The 17,330-nt window shown below is 41.1% G+C and overlaps 3 protein-coding genes and 1 long non-coding RNA gene across 6 annotated transcripts; 3 read left to right on the top strand and 1 right to left on the bottom strand.

Moving 5' to 3' along the window:
• Nucleotides 1–201: 201 nt before the first annotated feature.
• On the top strand, nucleotides 202–4,040 carry LOC129594273 (caspase-3-like). Of its 2 annotated transcripts, none has more exons than XM_055490899.1 (4): nucleotides 202–584; nucleotides 800–1,493; nucleotides 2,608–2,799; nucleotides 2,964–4,040. In XM_055490899.1, exons 2-4 carry the CDS (start codon nucleotides 1,154–1,156, stop codon nucleotides 3,701–3,703), a joined length of 1,272 nt encoding a protein of 423 aa, XP_055346874.1. In that variant the 5' UTR covers nucleotides 202–584; nucleotides 800–1,153; the 3' UTR covers nucleotides 3,704–4,040. The 2 variants fall into 2 exon arrangements, with proteins under 2 accessions (XP_055346874.1, XP_055346877.1); XM_055490902.1 differs by having other exon boundaries at nucleotides 1,098–1,493.
• A 447-nt stretch (nucleotides 4,041–4,487) lies between these two features.
• LOC129594315 (uncharacterized) lies at nucleotides 4,488–5,746 on the top strand. Its single transcript, XR_008691181.1, has 3 exons — nucleotides 4,488–4,777; nucleotides 4,830–4,927; nucleotides 5,413–5,746. It is a non-coding gene; the product is annotated as an uncharacterized LOC129594315 (long non-coding RNA).
• Nucleotides 5,067–8,896, bottom strand: LOC129594314 (deoxyribonuclease-1-like). Of its 2 annotated transcripts, XM_055490956.1 has the most exons (9): nucleotides 8,428–8,896; nucleotides 8,193–8,362; nucleotides 7,828–7,940; nucleotides 7,102–7,146; nucleotides 6,738–6,808; nucleotides 6,451–6,605; nucleotides 6,133–6,229; nucleotides 5,959–6,062; nucleotides 5,077–5,524 (listed from the first exon to the last, which is right to left on the bottom strand). In XM_055490956.1, exons 1-9 carry the CDS (start codon nucleotides 8,620–8,622, stop codon nucleotides 5,431–5,433), a joined length of 1,044 nt encoding a protein of 347 aa, XP_055346931.1. In that variant the 5' UTR covers nucleotides 8,623–8,896; the 3' UTR covers nucleotides 5,077–5,430. The 2 variants fall into 2 exon arrangements, with proteins under 2 accessions (XP_055346932.1, XP_055346931.1); XM_055490957.1 differs by lacking the exon at nucleotides 8,428–8,896 and having other exon boundaries at nucleotides 5,067–5,524; nucleotides 7,854–7,940; nucleotides 8,193–8,334.
• A 3,740-nt stretch (nucleotides 8,897–12,636) lies between these two features.
• On the top strand, nucleotides 12,637–14,607 carry LOC129594282 (uncharacterized). The gene is given in 1 exon segment (XM_055490912.1): nucleotides 12,637–14,607. A coding segment is annotated over 1 exon segment (1,905 nt). The 3' UTR covers nucleotides 14,542–14,607.
• Nucleotides 14,608–17,330: the final 2,723 nt, after the last annotated feature.

Genomic DNA, 17,330 nt, shown 5'->3' on the forward strand with positions numbered 1-17,330 from the left:
TTTAAATACGGTGAGAGTCCAGAGACTCCATACGGTGGGTGAGTAATGAGAGACTCCATACGGTGGGTGAGTAATGTGCAGTTCTTGTTCCGTAGTACGGCATAAAAAGCTTTCGAGGTGTTTTTCTGATTGCTATGCTGATTAATGCACAGTATTAACTTAAAGCTCATTAATGTTGCAGTCTTGCTTATTCTGTTCACTGGTTTGTGCCTTTGTGGAGACTTATCACTTGCTTTTCTGCTACAGCGCTACCGCCGCTACGTCTTAAAATTATCGTCTTTGTTTCGAAATATAAATAAATATAGTTGAAATCGATACAAGTACAGCAGTGTAATCCGTACGTATTGGTATTTGCACCATTTGGAGTGAATGATATTGGACGTATTTCTGGCTCTTTTTTAGTGACTCATCATGCAAACAAATAAAGGTGCTGTCCGGCCATGGGAACTTGAATGATATCAACGACTGTTCGTTATTTTGTGCAGGCCTTTGGGCGTCGGGTAAATTTAAATCACTGCCACTCAAAGCAGAACAAGAAGACGTTTATTTCCTACTACCACATGTCCTTCCGCCTTTTATTACTCGTAAGTATTTTTTTAATGCTTAATTATTGCAAGATATTCCTTTACTGTACGTTTCTGGCGTTTCTGGCGATCTGTGATTGTGATGGAAAAACTTGCTTTAGACTTTCAGTTGGTTGCGTCTTCCAGTTTCATTTAAGTTGTTTAGCTTTTACAAGATCTGCAACAACCTGCGAATAAAATAGGAAAATAATCTGGTTTGCATTTTGGAAAATTAGATGGCTGGTTATGGATTTGGTTAATGTTTGATCGATTGATCGCACTGGTGGACTGGAATCCGAGTGCTATCCGGGGTTTAGAACTGCTTATTACGTATCTATATGAAATTATGAATTTGAAAGACGATGATTCAGCGCTATAAATCCGGTTTTTTCGTCTGCCGTTCACTGACCTTGCGGGAATGTCGATTGCGCGTTGTCGGTCGTGTTTTATCTTGCTTTAGCAGTTTAGCTGTGCCACACGCGCGACAGTTTAATTCCACTTTACACTTGCAGACTTGTTGTATTGCATTTGCAGTTGCATTGCGTCTCATCATTCTGTGATTTAAATGCGTAAAACTTGCTTGCCATATTATGGATTCACCGCGTCGCAGTAGTGGTACCACATCATCGGTGGTGCAGTTTCTCCGCTCCATCCTGGGAACCACCAGGAAGGATCGCCAGCCGTCTGCTGGCCAGGAGGCTCATTTGAAGCCCAGTTTTATCAAAGGAATTACAATGCACAATGATGAGAAGGTGGATGCCAGGGATAAGAATGTTCCCGATCGGGATCTGAATAGACCAGCAGCTGTTTTTAACGGCAGTGCTGGCCTGCATGGCAACCATGGTGGCTCTGGCAGAGCCAGAAATCCTCCTGTCCCCAGCATCTTCGACTTTCGAGCCACCAGACCCGAAACGAATGCACGCCATGCTGGTGAGTTTTCGACAGCTTAGCAGCCTTAGTGAGTTCCTTTTCATGTTTGCATACTTCGCCAGTTATATTGGAGTACCTACGTTTTACATCGTATCCGACATATCGTAATGAGAATTGCGAACTCGCTTTGTTACGGTTACATTGGTAGTACTCGTAGTTGTTAGCACAAAAATGAAATACGACAATTGTGGTAATTATGGAATATATTAGCAGTGTCTTCACTCTTCAGGTTGTTGTGGTTATGTATTGTGAGCAGCTAATTAGCATTTCAATTTGACTAAACTACTTAAAACTTTTCCTTATTTTTGTAGAAATCAGGATACTTTTAATGCTCTTAGACACGCTTTCATTATTCATCAGGGACTTAATAATTCATGTTTGCTGTCATTGCTTAAAATTCAGACCTACTATAGTACGAGTTTTCAGTTATTACCGTTAGTATTGTTATTTTTCATTTTGATTTTGGTGATCGGGCAGGCTAATATTACTTGTGTACTTCACTGATATTTTATTGCTTACATGCAAGACCAATCGAGTTGTGGCTTAAGTATTTAAAAATTAAAGTGCCCGAAATGACCTAGTGATGTGATTTATTTGTTGTTTGATGCTCCCGCCATTCATTACTTTGAAAATATTTATTGTTATAACCCATTCTTTTTACCTCCTTCGTTCGGTTCATTCTTGTGCAGTTCAGTCACCTTGGAAAGTTTCCAGATCATTCATTCAATGAATGACATCATATCAAACTGGGAAGTGCTCACTCTCCATGTTGCTTTCAAGTAGCGTCTAGACGAAATTGTTGCATCAGCGGAAATGAAAACTAGGCTACTGTATAAAAACTAAGTACAACAGATTGATATCGCAAAAATATCTTTTTTTTTCTTTTGGCCGGTATATATATAAACAGAATTTTGCTTCAGCACAAATTTGGCTGCACCACTAGGTTTTATAAAACAATGGCTTTTGAGAATTACCTCAAAATAATAAGAAATCTCCAAAAGTACTATTTGATGTAATTTTACCACACCATACCATACAGCTGTGTTGACGCTTGTTTAATGTTTAGTTAATTTGCTGAAAACATATTATCAATTTTGCTTGTACATTCCATTAGGCGGGGATCAGGATATGCAAGATGCGCTACCAACTCCACCGGTTTCCAAGCCTCCTGCCCCTGTTCCTAGAACATTAGCACCATCAAATATTCGCGACGCGAGATATTTTATGAACCACCGAAATCGTGGTACTGCAATCATTATTAACAACAGATCCTTTGATCGAGGATTAGGCATGCCTGAGCGGAAAGGTTCGTATTCGTACTCTGAGCTGGAGATACCAAACAATCTTCCTAGATTGGTCTGAAAATTTGGGGTTATTCTTGTTAACGTTATCTGTTGAAATATTTTAAGTTTAATTAGATAGTTTAAAGTTAAAAACGGCTATCTGTATCGTGTTCCTTTTGTTCTGTAGGCACTGACTTAGATGCGGAGGTGCTGACGAAAGCCTTTGCACTGCTTGGCTTCGACGTGATTTCGCCTTATGATAACCTGTCCGTCCACGACATGCAGAAATGTATGGAGTATTATGCCACGCAGGATCACACAAATTCCGATTGTTTTGCCGCGGCTGTCCTGTCTCACGGTGATGATGGGATCGTTTTTGGAACTGATGGTAAATTATCGGTGGAACGATTGGTCGCACCATTCAAAGGAAATAAAAGCACTTCTCTTGCCGGCAAACCGAAAATCTTTATCTTCCAAGCATGCCGCGGTGATCGTCTGGATCCGGGTGTGGATCTGGTGGTGGCTGATGACAAGGATTCTAATTTGTTGCGGCTCCCATCGGAAGCCGACTTCCTGTTTGCGTACTCAACTGTACCGGGATATTATTCCTGGCGGAATACGGACAACGGATCTTGGTATATCCAAGCGTTGGGCCGTCTCATCCAGTTGTATTATGGATCTGATCCGATTGGACCCCAGAAGGCGGGAGATGAGGGTATTGAATTTGTGCGCTTGTTAACGAAAGTCAACTACGAAGTGGCGTACTACTACAAATCCAGTGTGCCGACGAATTTCGATCTGGACCAACAGAAGCAGATCCCGAGTATTGTCTCACAACTGACCAGGGATTTGTATTTTCCCACTAGACGACCGGTTATGCCGCCAGTGGAGGATCAAGTCGTGGCGGAATCTCAGTCCGAGATTTGATTTGTTGAAAGGGTTTGCTCAGATTTCATGGGCTTGCGATAGTTTATGGTGATGATAATAATGCGCTGTATGTGCAACGAAGGAATCACAGTTTACAGCCGTCCTTCGACACTATGGTGATGCTTTCAATGGGTTGGACTTCTTGATTATTATTGTTCACTCAGGTGTTTCACGCTTTTTGGCGTTTGGGTTTTAACTGTCGCTGCATAAGCAGTTTCTGTTAAGTTGAATTTTTTTGTGTTTTATCCGTTTTCGATTGATTTTAAGTAGGAATGCTTTTTGTATTTACGATCTTGCCGATGTGAACCCGCGTGTATAAAGTTGGCAGACATGTTTGGCTGGTTTTTATCGCTGTTCTATTGCCTGGTTCTATGAAAACAGAAGTTATCATCGACTACCGATCTGCTTCAAAATAAACATTCAAAAAGCAACTCTGGAAGGTTCGGGTTTTTTATGTTATGCGGAGAACATGCCTATAGGTACTTTATGCCTACATCTACGAGTAGGAACACTTTCGACCTTAAAACGTGTAGCGTTTTCCTGACTTCAAGGCAGCTACAGTCGCCACAGCTGAATGAGCTCACAAGAGAGATTGCACAAAATTTTGTATCGCTACCTGACTATAGTGACTACGAACGTTGCCTGCAACTACCACAACAAAGGTTAAGCAATTAATAAAATTTACGATAAAAATTTATGGAATGTGCACAAGAGAGAATTACTATCGAGTGGAATCGGGCATACTTAAGCGTTATATCGAACGACTTGGGCGCGATGGTTTGGTCGTTTCCGTGCATTTCACAGTCAGTGGTGAGCTTTTAGTAACATCTTTCGTCGTCGTAGTGCTATTAAATTCTGCATGCTTTTTTAGATGAACCGCTCGAGACTCACTACTCGCTATTGTGTCGAGTACTCTATACCATAAGTAATTTTTGTATATGCAGTTTTTTCACTTTAAACTTACTTCGAAACGCCAGTTTAGAATTAGTATCAAAATTATGGAATTTTTTGGAAAGTGTTTTCTACTTTTTACTGCCGCAGCTGTTTTTCTCATGCAATCCCATATCGCTGCAGGTTAGTGAAAGCAGTTAAGTGTCTCGAATAACATACTAACATGCGGTGCTAGGGCAAATGGTTCTCTTCCCTTTGTCTCCGCTCATTTCCGTACCTGGAATTGGATTGCCTCTGTCATATGCTAGGGTTTACCGACGACCTTTCTGCCGGGTACGGCTAATATTTTTGGTAACGTACTCAAAAGCAATTTGTTGCTGAATTCACACATCCGTGACATTTTGCAGCAACCCTTAGTATTTATTGTAGTACCTCCATGATAAAAAAATGTCATTTATATATGCCTAAATATATCGTAGTCAAAACGTACAACTGCTTTTTACAAATTATGTATTAGAGAACACGCTCTTTGTTCCTAGATAACGTTCGCAACATATGAATGAATAATTCTTCCGAATAATTATTTACCATGGCATCAGGTATACTTCTATAACAAATAAATACTTATAAATACATTCAGTCTCTTAGTCTGTAATATCTAAAAAATAAATTGTGCACCTCCAGTTTAATTTCTAAATTAACAGTACGAATGTAGGAATAACGAGGAAATGCTTTTTGCGTTGCCCAAACCGTGACCTGCCACGTACTTGTGCGTAATTATACAAGTCCGGCATTAATAATAATCTTCCTTGTTATAGTGGATGAACGGAAACTGTTTATGGCGTGGGCTCCAAAGCTCCAAAGTCGCTGCGTGGATGATGTTGCTTGTGGATGGCATCACTACTGCTGCTTTGACGGATGTAGTAATGTCTGCAAACGTCGTTTTTTATTTAAATAGTTATATTTGTAGATGTATCGCCACAACAAACTCTATCATGAAGCAACGATAAATCAGTTTTGCTAAAACGCGTATTCGCCGCGTACTCTTTTACTGGGCGCAGCACAACTCGATGATGACTCGCGTTGCTTTTGATTTACTGTAAATATCTCTTAAATTTCTCTGTTATTCTGTAATTCAGATAAAGACCCAAATCGCACTAACAATATTCCTGTAATAATAACCATTCCTTATTTATATCAGTTTTACACACAAATCCATCTTAACAACAGTCATGCGAACTTGGTCACTGCGCTAACGCATTTAAAGTTAATTTAAGATGAGCAATCATTTAAGCTACCGCTAATTATTGGAATCGAAAATATTAACTACAAAAAATAGGCACGCCATTATACAGTAACCACACCGAAATAACGTATCAGCGCCACTTGGAGTATGAAGTTGGTTGTCTTTGGAATCGGGTCCATTAAAGGTCATCTTTACCAGTCTGTGGTCACTAACGAGTCTCGCCTGCAAAATGCGGATTTTCGCTATAATTCTGCAAGAAAATGTATTTATTTATCATGCAGATGGTATTTACCTGCGTTGAATTGAGATTAAATTTTTTGGCAAAATCTGGGGCTTCAACGGAATTCTCTAAATAAGTATTCTTGAATGTCTGCCCGGTATAAACCGCCCTGTAATAAACTATGATCGATGATCAAAATACATTTATTGCGCACAGTAAAATTAACTTAATAAGTTATGCTCATAAAAAAAAAAAAACACAGCCGGTACTTTGCGATTGCTTTATGCGGCTAGTTGTTTCGAAAATACATGTATACCGATAAATGATAAACGATAAAATGATATACCGATAAATGTATACCGATAAAATGATAAATACATGTATACCGACCTCGTATATGCGCACACCGACGCCATGGCGGTGGTATCCATATCATGCGGCACAATCCACGTAAAGGTCTTGTTTGTCCACAATTGTATTCTTGGCCAATCCCGCTCTTTGACGTATGAACATCCCGCATTATAATCACCAATTACCATGACGTCCTAAAAAAACAACATCTTCTTAGAATGAGAATTATCGATGCCGATAATCATAAAAAGAAATTATATACTGTATATACTACAGACCATGTAAGTTATGCAGCAAAACATTTAATCAATATTTTCCTTGCTCACCGGTGTATCGAAATATCTTTGTGCCCAGTCAAACACCCCCACCAAACTATTGATTTCTTCCACAGCATCCTCTACAGAAGAAAATATGTAATCGTATTACAACAAATGCAAAAAAGTATTATAACAAGTTTTAATATAACGTAGCATTTCCTCAAATATGTCTTCGATGTTTTACTGTACGGTATTTATCATATTCATTTTCGGCCGTAAAAACACTACTGCTGCTTTTATGCAAACGTAAACCACTCATGACAAACTGTGGCTTATTTCTGATTTGCATTAATTAATTTCTCTAGCTATTCAATCCACTTTTGACTTTTACAAAAATATATAATTTATACTCGCGTCCGTGCTGTACAGTTACCTGGATCCAAATGGACCGTTCCCAGTAAAATATCTTGCAGCTGGTCTAAAACAGAAAATGGAGAAATTTCAGCTTTGAAACCTACACACTGCTGTTAAAAACGTAATTACGCGCCGTTTTTATGGATTCGTGAACGAGTGCTCAGTTTTAGTCGTGCCTAGTCTTAAAAATTTCCATATTTTTTAGAAAATATGGGTGGCAAAAAAATTGGGTGGCAAACGTTCAGATCTGAACGTTTGCCACCCAATTTTTTTTAATAACCAATCGTCAGAAGATAATTTCACCAGGTCTTAAGTAAAGGAAATGTAAAGAGCACTCAAAAAAGCGTTTACTGCCCACTAATACTGAGTGCTTAACATAATAATGATTGTAACCACGAGTAATATCGCGAATACTTAGATACTAGTACTTGCTTTCTACGTACAATATTACTTTATACAGAAATGCTGTGGACAATAATTATTATGAAAGCAGCAAATTACAATAATTTTTCATGTTCGTAAAAGGTAAAGTAAGTACAAGAAGAACTGCAGAAAAGTACGTACAGTACGCACCTAACCCTAAAGTTCTTTGTTATGAGTTTTGATAATCTTTAAAATTAGTTCGTAAAATGTGATTCTCTTTAATCACCCTGCAAGTTTTAAAATTAACTGACTTATCCAATACGAACGTGCTGAGCGCAAGCGCGCGAGGCTACCTTAATGTATTTACAATACAGAAACGCACGGTTTGTACGGGAAAGGGTGGAGAACCTTGCAAAGTACGGATCACGATGAAATTCATCCGCGTTTGACCTTTCCGGATAGAGTGCAGTCTCTGTCTTTATTACTTTGTCGCTTCTAGAACACAATATTTGATTTATGTAGAATAATTTTGAAAACAAGCGGCGCTGGCGTTCTTTATCAACAAAAACTGAAATCTAGAACTGCTCAGCACACCTACATTTTATACGGTCTCGAAAATGAACATTTACTCTAGAGTAGCGACAAATAACGCCGCACGAAAAGTGTCGAAACCTCTTCGATCGGTACAGCACGATGAAGTTGAATGAACATACAGTAACGGAAATTAAACTAAATCAGAACGCTTACCGATAAAGAAAAGCATATTGCTCTGTACTGTTCCGTCCAACCCGAGGACTTAAATCCAAGGAAAACGGTTTGCCGGTTCTTCTAACTATTTCCAATCGTAAAGTTTCCATAACTGTTTGTTGTACATCCATATACTCTTGGATTGCAGCAATATCGCATCCTTGTAGTTGCTGTGTATGTAAACAAAAAAGTCTAAGTGGCTTTTTTATTTAAATATGTCAAAGATCAAACTGACATCAATAATAATATCCATCCTGGATGCATTTTTTCCAGCAGTGATCAAAACATCCGGCACTGAAAACTTGCCAGGTCCGAAACGAAATATATTCCAGGTGCAGATTATGAAGGCATAGCATCCGGTACTGGACAGTGTATACGTAATTATGAAAAACGGAATAACACAAAAAGGTTTAATGCGCGACACATGCATTTTTCCTTATATGATTATATTCACGTGCGCATTATAATTAGTTTCAATGGATTTCTATTCAGTCTAATGTGCTATAGTCAAAACTGCTGCCTCCTGCAGTAAGAAGGATGCATTATAGATATAATGTAGGCAAAAACAAAGTTTTTAGACTGTACTCAATTTACAAATACTGCTCCTGTAAAATCAATTTCTTAAAAAAGTACTGTGATATTTGGATCAATTGCTTAAGAGATTGTAGATGGAGCACAAATTTCGAAAAACGTGTTTCTGGATGTCCTTAATCATGGGCATAACTATCATCACCGTCTTAACGTATTTTCTAACGATTTTTGATAAGCGCAAACACGGTATCTTATTGAGTGTCAACTAAACAAGCTTATGATAATTGAAACAAGTGTTTCATACACAAAGGTTATCAGCCATAACTTTAGTTGCAGCTGACGAAAACGCTGTACTGCGAGAGTGACTTGTCAAGGATATCACCAGTTAATAATAAAAGGGATTATCGGAGATAATGAATGTTAATTCTGGCGAGCGGCATGCTTTTGTCTCGCCTTGACGTTTATGTTCTGTCGCGGTTGAGATTTATTAGTGGCCATCTGGGTGGTCAGATGCTGTTTTCGTGGGATCGTCAAGATTTTCATGCTGCCTTCTGCAGCTGCAAATGTTCATCGTCATTTATGAGAATTCATTGATGCAGTTCGCGTCGAACGCGTTTTAGTAGTTTTAGTAGTTTTAGTAGTTTTCCATCTCTTCCTAAAACAAATTTCGTAAATCGTTACTGCCATTCTATCCCATCTATTGATAGACCGTTACACGCAGATAAGTTCGTGGTTTGATTAAACGGCTGCTTTTTAACAATTTTTGTTTGGTTGTCACCTGGAACATCATCCAGTATGTTATGGCGCAAGCTTATTCTTGGTGAATCTTGTCGCAGAATTATCCGTCGTATTGCTCATGATTTATACGTAGCAACGTGTGTTTCCTACGATCAGTTTTTGGAAATCCCTATTTACGTTCTGTTCATTGAAGACCAGTATATCGTTTGTTTATACTTCGCTTTTGCGTTTTTTTTTTGTATTTGTCACTACCATCGTATGGGTGGTTGCCCTGTTCTTTGACTCCGGCATATTGCCGGTTGCGCTAGAATGCCTAATTCAGTTTGTCTACACATTGGATATCCATGTGTATGCTCTTTGTGCTCATCAAATCTCAATGCAAATCAAGTGGTAACTGATTTATTGCGTCTTTACTCATCTGACTTGTATGATTTTCCTGCCAGATTTGCAACAATTAATCTGATTTTTAATCGGTTTTTGCGTTTTCAACTCCGCGATTCTGGTGTATCAGACACTTCAGTTAACACTGTCGCTTTCGGTTTTGCATCAATTTTTCACTCCATTTTATCGAGATTGTCCGTTGAGAATATTTCTTCGTAATTCATCGTATCACAATGGGACGGCCACGGAGAGCAGCCGCTGCGCCAGCTACAGTTGGAAGAAACTCCGGAAGGACCATCAAGCCCGCACCGAGACGTGGTCGACCGCCTCGCGCGCCCGCTCTTAAGGTCACCACTACGACTCGGTCGAAACCAGATCGTCTGTCCGATCTTCTTGCGCGCAAGAGGCAACTGTCTGCAGAAATCAGCCAGCTCACCCGGGCTTCTCCGATGTCTCCACCTTCGCCGTTGCGCGATGTTCGTTTCTCACCATCTCCTGAACGAACAGGTAACGGTAGCGTGGTATATGTACCTTCCAGCAAAAACCGTCAAGCCGTCATGCCTAGCGCTTTAAATCGGCCTGGAACCAAGCATGAATCCTTTGGTCAGTCTTCGGACGACCTCAGTGAATTACCGATAGTTTCGGATAAATTGAGTAGAGTTCTGTTTGACCATTCTGCATTTATCGATTTTACTGAATTATTCCCGTTGTCGTTTGCAACTGAGATTAATCTGCCCAAAGTGCGTCGTGACGAATCTGGACAACCGTTATCGGTTGTATCAGCGGCCGGTCAACGCGCTACAGCGATGACCTTTACAATGTGGGCGCGATCGTTCCATATTTTTATGTCGTATCGCACATACAACAAACCTGAATTTGTTTTGCCAATGCTGAAGTACCTCGATATTATGGCAAGTTTTGCACACTCCTACGAACCAGCTCAGTGGTTTAGTTACGACCAACGCTTCAGAATGCTTGCTCGTATGCACCCGAATAATGCCGCAATTTGGTCCAAGACCGATCACCAGATCTATCGGGAGTGTTTTATGACAGTTTATCCCAGCATGCGTGCGAGTGGTAGCCACGCGGGGCCATCTGGGCGTTTGGGTCAGCCAAGTGCAGAATGAATGACGAACGAACGATGCATTTCGATGCATTCCTGCATTCATCGTTCATCGCGTTCGATGCAGTTCGCATCGAACGCGTTTTCGCCTATATATGTGGTAAAACTTAAGTTTTGTGACCTTTAGCAATCTTCCATCTCTTCCTAAAGCAACCTTAAGAAACCGCTGTTGCAATTCTGTTCCATTCATTGATAGACCGTTACATGCAGATAAGATCGTGGTTTGGTTGAATGTCTGTTTTCTAACAATTTTGTTTTGGTCGTAACTTGGAACATCATCCAGTATGTTATGGCGCAAGCTTACTCGTGGTGAATCTTGTCGAAGATTTATCCGTCGTTTTGTTCATGATCTGTATGCAGCAGCGTGTGTTTCCTACGATCAGTTTTTGGAAATTCCTATTTACGTTTTCTTCATTGAAGACCAGTAAACTGTTTGTTAATATTCGACGTTGCCACTACCACCGCATGGGTGGTTGCCCTGTTCGTTAACCCCGGCATTTTGCCGGCTGCGCTGAAATGCCTAATTCAGTTTGTTTGCATAGTGGTTATCCGTGTGTATGCTCTTTGTGTTCATCGAATCTCAGTGCAAATCAGGTGGTAACTGATTTATTGCGTCTTTACTCATCTGACCTGTATGATTTTCCTGCAAGATTTGCAACAACTAACCTGATTTTTAATCGCTTTTTGCGTTTTCAACTCTCTGATTCTGGTGTATCGGATACTTCAATTAACATTGTTGCTTTCGGTTTTGCATCAATTTTTCACACCATCTTATCGAGATTATCCGTTGAAAATATTTCTTCTTAAATCTGTGTATAACGATGGGACGGCCACGGAGAACAGCCGCTGCGCCAGCTACAGTTGGAAAAAACTCCGGAAGGACCACCAAGCCCGCACCGAGACGTGGTCGACCGCCTCGCGCGCCCGCACTTAAGGTCACCACTACGACTCGGGCGAAACCAGACCGCCTGTCAAATCTACTTGCGCGTAAGAGGCAACTGTCTGCAGAAATCAGTCAGCTCACCGGGGCTTCTCCGATGTCGCCACCTTCGCCGTTGCGTGATGTTCGTTTTTCACCATCTCCTGAACGAATAGGTAACGGTAGCGTGGTATATGTGCCTTCCAACAAAAACCGTCAAGCTGTCATGCCTAGCGCTTTAAATCGGCTTGGAACAAAGCATGAATCGTATGTTCAGTGTTCGGACGACATTAGTGAATTACCGATAGTTTCTGATAAATTGACTAGAGTTCTGTTCGACCATTCTGCATTCATTGATTTTACTGAATTATTCCCGTTGTCGTTTGCAACTGAGATTAATCTGCCCAAAGTGCGTCGTGACGAATCTGGACAACCTTTATCGGTTGTATCAGCGGCCGGCCAACGAGCTACAGCGATGACCTTTACAATGTGGGCGCGATCGTTCCATATTTTTATGTCATATCGCACATACAACAAGCCTGAATTCGTCCTGCCAATGCTGAAGTACCTCGACATTATGGCAAGTTTTGCACACTCCTACGAACCAGCTCAGTGGTTTAGTTATGACCAACGCTTCCGAATGTTTGCTCGTATGCACCCGAATAATGCGGCAATTTGGTCAAAGACCGATCACGAGATTTATCGTGAGTGTTTTATGACAGTTCATCCCAGCATGCGTGCGAGTGGCAGCCATGCGGCGCCATTTGGGCGTTCGGGTCAGCCAGGTGTACCACCTTCGTCATATTGTTGTTACAAGTGTAACATTCCTGGCCATTGGATTCGAAACTGCCCTAATCACCGTAAAGAACCTCCTAATCGTTCTTCGGACTCTCAGCTTTTTCGCGGGCGCAACGAGACGGATGACCGTCTCTGCACAGAATGGCAGCGGGGATACTGCTCCCCTCCATGCCAGTACGGGAAACTGCACCGCTGCTCAGCTTGTGACGCCGGTTCCCATGGTTTGCGCACCTGTAAACGACGCGCTAATGTCGGCGAAGCCGCCACAAACCGCTGCGACACCTCTCCAGCCTGATGCATTCCGTCATTACATGCGTAACCATCCAGACCAACATTTCGTAAGTGTGGTTATTGATATGATCACTAATGGGGCAGATATCGGCTATTTTGGTCCCGTCTGCTCTCGCTTTACCGCAAATTTTTAGTCTGCGCGTGAGCATGATGATGTCTTATTAAAGGCTATTGAAAAAGAAGTTTTATTAGGCCATACAGCCGGCCCTTTTATAAAACCACCGTTTAAGAATTTTTCCATAAGTTCTCTTGGTGTTCGTGAGAAAAAACCTAGCGGGCATCGGGTTATTCTTGATTTATCCCGACCAGAGGGTAACAGTGTGAACGATTATATTGACGGTGACGCATACACCGTTTCTTACTGTTCGGTTGACGATGCTGTTCGTTTGTTAACACACATGGGTGTCGGCGCAATAATGTGCAAACAAGATATCAAACATGCATTTCGTTTGATTCCCGTACGCGCGGAGGACTGGCCATTACTCGGCTATAAAGTTGCCGGTAATTACTATTATGACGTTGTTCTACCGTTTGGTGGAAGGTCGTCTCCGCGGTTATTTTGCATGGTTTCTGAAGCGCTACATTGGATTGTTGCTAATGTCTCGAAAAAGTTTAGTTTTCTTCATTATGTTGATGATTTCTTTATTGTTGAATTAACTGTGGAAGCCTGCACGTTCATTGTTAATACTTTATTGCGGATTGCAAAAGATCTTGGTATTCCTTTTTCTCCTGATAAAGCTGATGGCCCATCCACCCGGTTGCCATTTCTTGGCATTATTCTCGACTCAGTTGCCCAAACTCTGTCCCTTCCAGTTGGTAAATTAGAGGAAATTGTTGCGTTAATCTCTATGTGGCAAAAGCAGTCTGTGTGTTCCAAAAATGAACTTCAAAGTCTAATCGGTTCTCTCCAATTTGCGGCAAAGTGTGTGCCTGCAGGACGTTTGTTCACGCGAAAACTAATTAATCTTTTATCTTCACCTGATTCTGATCGAATTGTGGTTACTAATGACATTCTTAATGATCTTAATTGGTGGGCTGAATTTCTGCCCAAGTGGAATGGTTGTGCATCGTTCCTGTCTGTTAACTGGTCACACCCCGATACTTTACATCTCTACACGGATGCGGCAGCCGGCACGGGTTTCGCGGGCTATTTTGGTGGTGAATGGTTTGCCTGTCGCTGGCCATCTGAAGAAATTGCCAAACGGTGTATAGCGTTCCTGGAAGTTATTCCCATTTATGTCGCGTGCTTGATTTGGGCAGATAAATTTCGAAAGCAAAAAATCATTTTTCATTGTGATAACATGGCAGTTGTTCAATGTTGGCGTTCGCTTAATTCAAAAAATCCAGATATACTGCACGTATTAAGGAAAATTCTTATGGTTGCCGCTCTGCACAATTTCACTATGTCTGTTAAAGACGTTTCAGGCATTGATAATATTTTAGCTGATTCTCTTTCCCGTTTTGAGTTCGATCGGTTCCGGGCAGCGGCACCGAATGCTTGTTTACATCCAATAGTCGTGCCTGATTTTTGGTGTGATATTTTGCAGATGCAACTGTTTTCCACCTAATGCGGCATCATATTTCCGCTTCCACGCGGAAAACAAATATGTAAGCCTACAACATGTATACAATATAAAAATAATTTGATATATAATACTAATATCTATGTACAAATATAAAATCTATGTAATAGATCAGGAGCACACAAGCTCGTATTATATAGGAATGACCTAATGGGAATAACAAATGTTGACGTGCGAGATGGCCGCCCACGTTCTAGAATGGTAGCCAGCATGCAAGCAAATGAAATTAGGCGTTTTGTGCACCCGGCAATATGCCGGGCTGAAAGAACAGGGCAACCGCCCATATGGTGACAGCCACAAATAAAAAGCAAATATATTATGCAAATGGAAATTATTACTAATTCTCGATAAAGAAAATGTAAATAGGGACCTCCAAAAATTGATCGTACGAAACACATGCGGCTGTATACAAATCATGAGAGACACGACGTAATAATTGTCGACAAGATATGCCGCGGACGAGATTACGCCATAACATAATACAGGAGCATATGGCAAGAGCAAATACACTAAAGCACAGCAACATGGAATTTCTTCCAGAATTTTACACAAATCAGCCACTTGGTGAAATCAAGAACTTCCACATGAAAACATCTTGCCGGGTATTTTAATGCGGAAACAATGATATACACAATGAATACAATGAATCAACAACGAAAAACACAATGATCTAACAACAAGCACCAACGCCCCCCATGGGGAATATTGAACACAATGAAAGAAAACACAATGAGCCAATAACAAGCAAACACCCCTTCCACAGCCCTTCCCAGGAAAAAAGGGGCAGGGTGGGTGGGAAAAACGCGTTCGACGCGAACTGCATCAATGAATTCTCATAAATGACGATGAACATTTGCAGCTGCAGAAGGCAGCATGAAAATCTTGACGATCCCACGAAAACAGCATCTGACCACCCAGATGGCCACTAATAAATCTCAACCGCGACAGAACATAAACGTCAAGGCGAGACAAAAGCATGCCGCTCGCCAGAATTAACATTCATTATCTCCGATAATCCCTTTTAATTCTGCTGCTCGCGTGTACGATAACCAGACGACAACGGAGTTTGCCGGTTATTTTATTGGTAAACAATGATATATACAATGAGCCAACAAGGAAAACACAATGAACAAACAACAAACGCCCCCAATTTCCTCTCTGAAAAGAGGGAAAGGGTGGGTGGGAAAAACGCGTTCGACGCGAACTGCATCAATGAATTCTCATAAATGACGATGAACATTTGCAGCTGCAGAAGGCAGCATGAAAATCTTGACGATCCCACGAAAACAGCATCTGACCACCCAGATGGCCACTAATAAATCTCAACCGCGACAGAACATAAACGTCAAGGCGAGACAAAAGCATGCCGCTCGCCAGAATTAACATTCATTATCTCCGATAATCCCTTTTAATTCTGCTGCTCGCGTGTACGATAACCAGACGACAACGGAGTTTGCCGGGTATCATCTGATCAATTGCCGGGTACCATTTCGTTTCTTCATTATGTTGATGATTTCTTTTTTGTTGAATTAACTGTGGAAGCCTGCACGTTCATTGTTAATACTTTACTGCGGATTGCACAAGATCTTGGTATTCCTTTTTCTCCTGATAAAGCTGATGGCCCATCCACCCGGTTGCCATTTCTCGGCATTGTTCTCGACTCAGTTGCCCAAACTCTGTCCCTTCCAGTTGGTAAATTAGAGGAAATCATCGCGTTAATTGCTGTGTGGCAAAAGCGGTCTGTGTGTTCGAAAAATGAGCTTCAAAGTCTAATCGGTTCTCTCCAATTTGCGGCAAAGTGTGTGCCTGCAGGACGTTTGTTCACGCGAAAATTAATTAATCTTTTATCTTCACCTGAATCTGATCGAATCGTGGTTACTAATGACATTATTGATGATCTTGACTGGTGGGCTGAATTTCTGCCAAAGTGGAATGGTTGTGCATCGTTCCTGTCTGTTAATTGGTCACACCCCGATACTCTACACCTCTACACGGATGCGGCAGCCGGTACCGGTTTCGCGGGCTATTTTGGTGGTGAATGGTTTGCCTGTCGCTGGCCATCTGAAGAAATTGCCAAACGGTGTACCGCGTTTCTGGAAATAATTCCGATTTATGTCGCGTGTTTGATTTGGGCAGATAAATTTCGAAAGCAAAAAATCATTTTTCATTGTGATAACATGGCAGTCGTTCAATGTTGGCGTTCACTTAATTCTAAAAATTCAGATATCCTGCACGTGTTGAGAAAAATTCTAATGGTTGCCGCTCTTCACAATTTCACTATGTCTGTTAAACACGTGTTAGGCATTGATAATATTTTAGCTGATTCTCTTTCCCGTTTTGATTTTGATCGGTTTCGGGCAGCTGCGCCGAATGCCTGTTTACATCAAGTAATTGTGCCTGATTTCTGGTGTGATATTTTACAGATGCAACCGTTGTCCACCTAATGCGGCATCATATTTCCGCATCCACGCGGAAAACATATTTGACCGCCTTACATCAATTTTTGCGATTCCTGTCAGTTTCCCATTGCAATTCGTCATTGTTTTCCGAAGTCAATGTTTTGAATTTTATTGCCCATTTATATCATGCCGGACATAAATTTTCTTCTGTGCGCACCTATCTTGCCGGCATTTCCAATTATGCCCTTGAGACCGGCACTACTGATCCTGTGTTGTCCGTGAAAGTACAACACGAAATTAAAGGATTCCAGCGTTTGGCTCCTGTTATGCCTGACAATCGCCGGCCAGTGTCGCTTGATATTATGCGGTTATTAA

The sequence above is a fragment of the Paramacrobiotus metropolitanus genome, unplaced genomic scaffold (assembly GCF_019649055.1).
Source record: "Paramacrobiotus metropolitanus isolate TYO unplaced genomic scaffold, Prichtersi_v1.0 Parri_scaffold0000067, whole genome shotgun sequence".
Taxonomy (NCBI): Eukaryota; Metazoa; Tardigrada; class Eutardigrada; order Parachela; family Macrobiotidae; genus Paramacrobiotus; species Paramacrobiotus metropolitanus.

Bases quoted from the DNA above. Each gene is read 5' to 3' on its own strand.
- LOC129594273 (XM_055490899.1), top strand. From the start codon at position 1,154: ATGGATTCACCGCGTCGCAGTAGTGGTACCACATCATCGGTGGTGCAG. The intron at 1,494-2,607 runs GTGAGTTTTCGA...ACATTCCATTAG, and splicing joins AACGAATGCACGCCATGCTG to GCGGGGATCAGGATATGCAA. The intron at 2,800-2,963 runs GTTCGTATTCGT...TTTGTTCTGTAG, and splicing joins AGGCATGCCTGAGCGGAAAG to GCACTGACTTAGATGCGGAG.
- LOC129594314 (XM_055490956.1), bottom strand. From the start codon at position 8,622: ATGCATGTGTCGCGCATTAAACCTTTTTGTGTTATTCCGTTTTTCATA. The intron at 6,809-7,101 runs GTAACTGTACAG...TTTCTTCTGTAG, and splicing joins AACGGTCCATTTGGATCCAG to AGGATGCTGTGGAAGAAATC. The intron at 5,525-5,958 runs GTGTGGTTACTG...CGACGTTTGCAG, and splicing joins GGCGCTGATACGTTATTTCG to ACATTACTACATCCGTCAAA.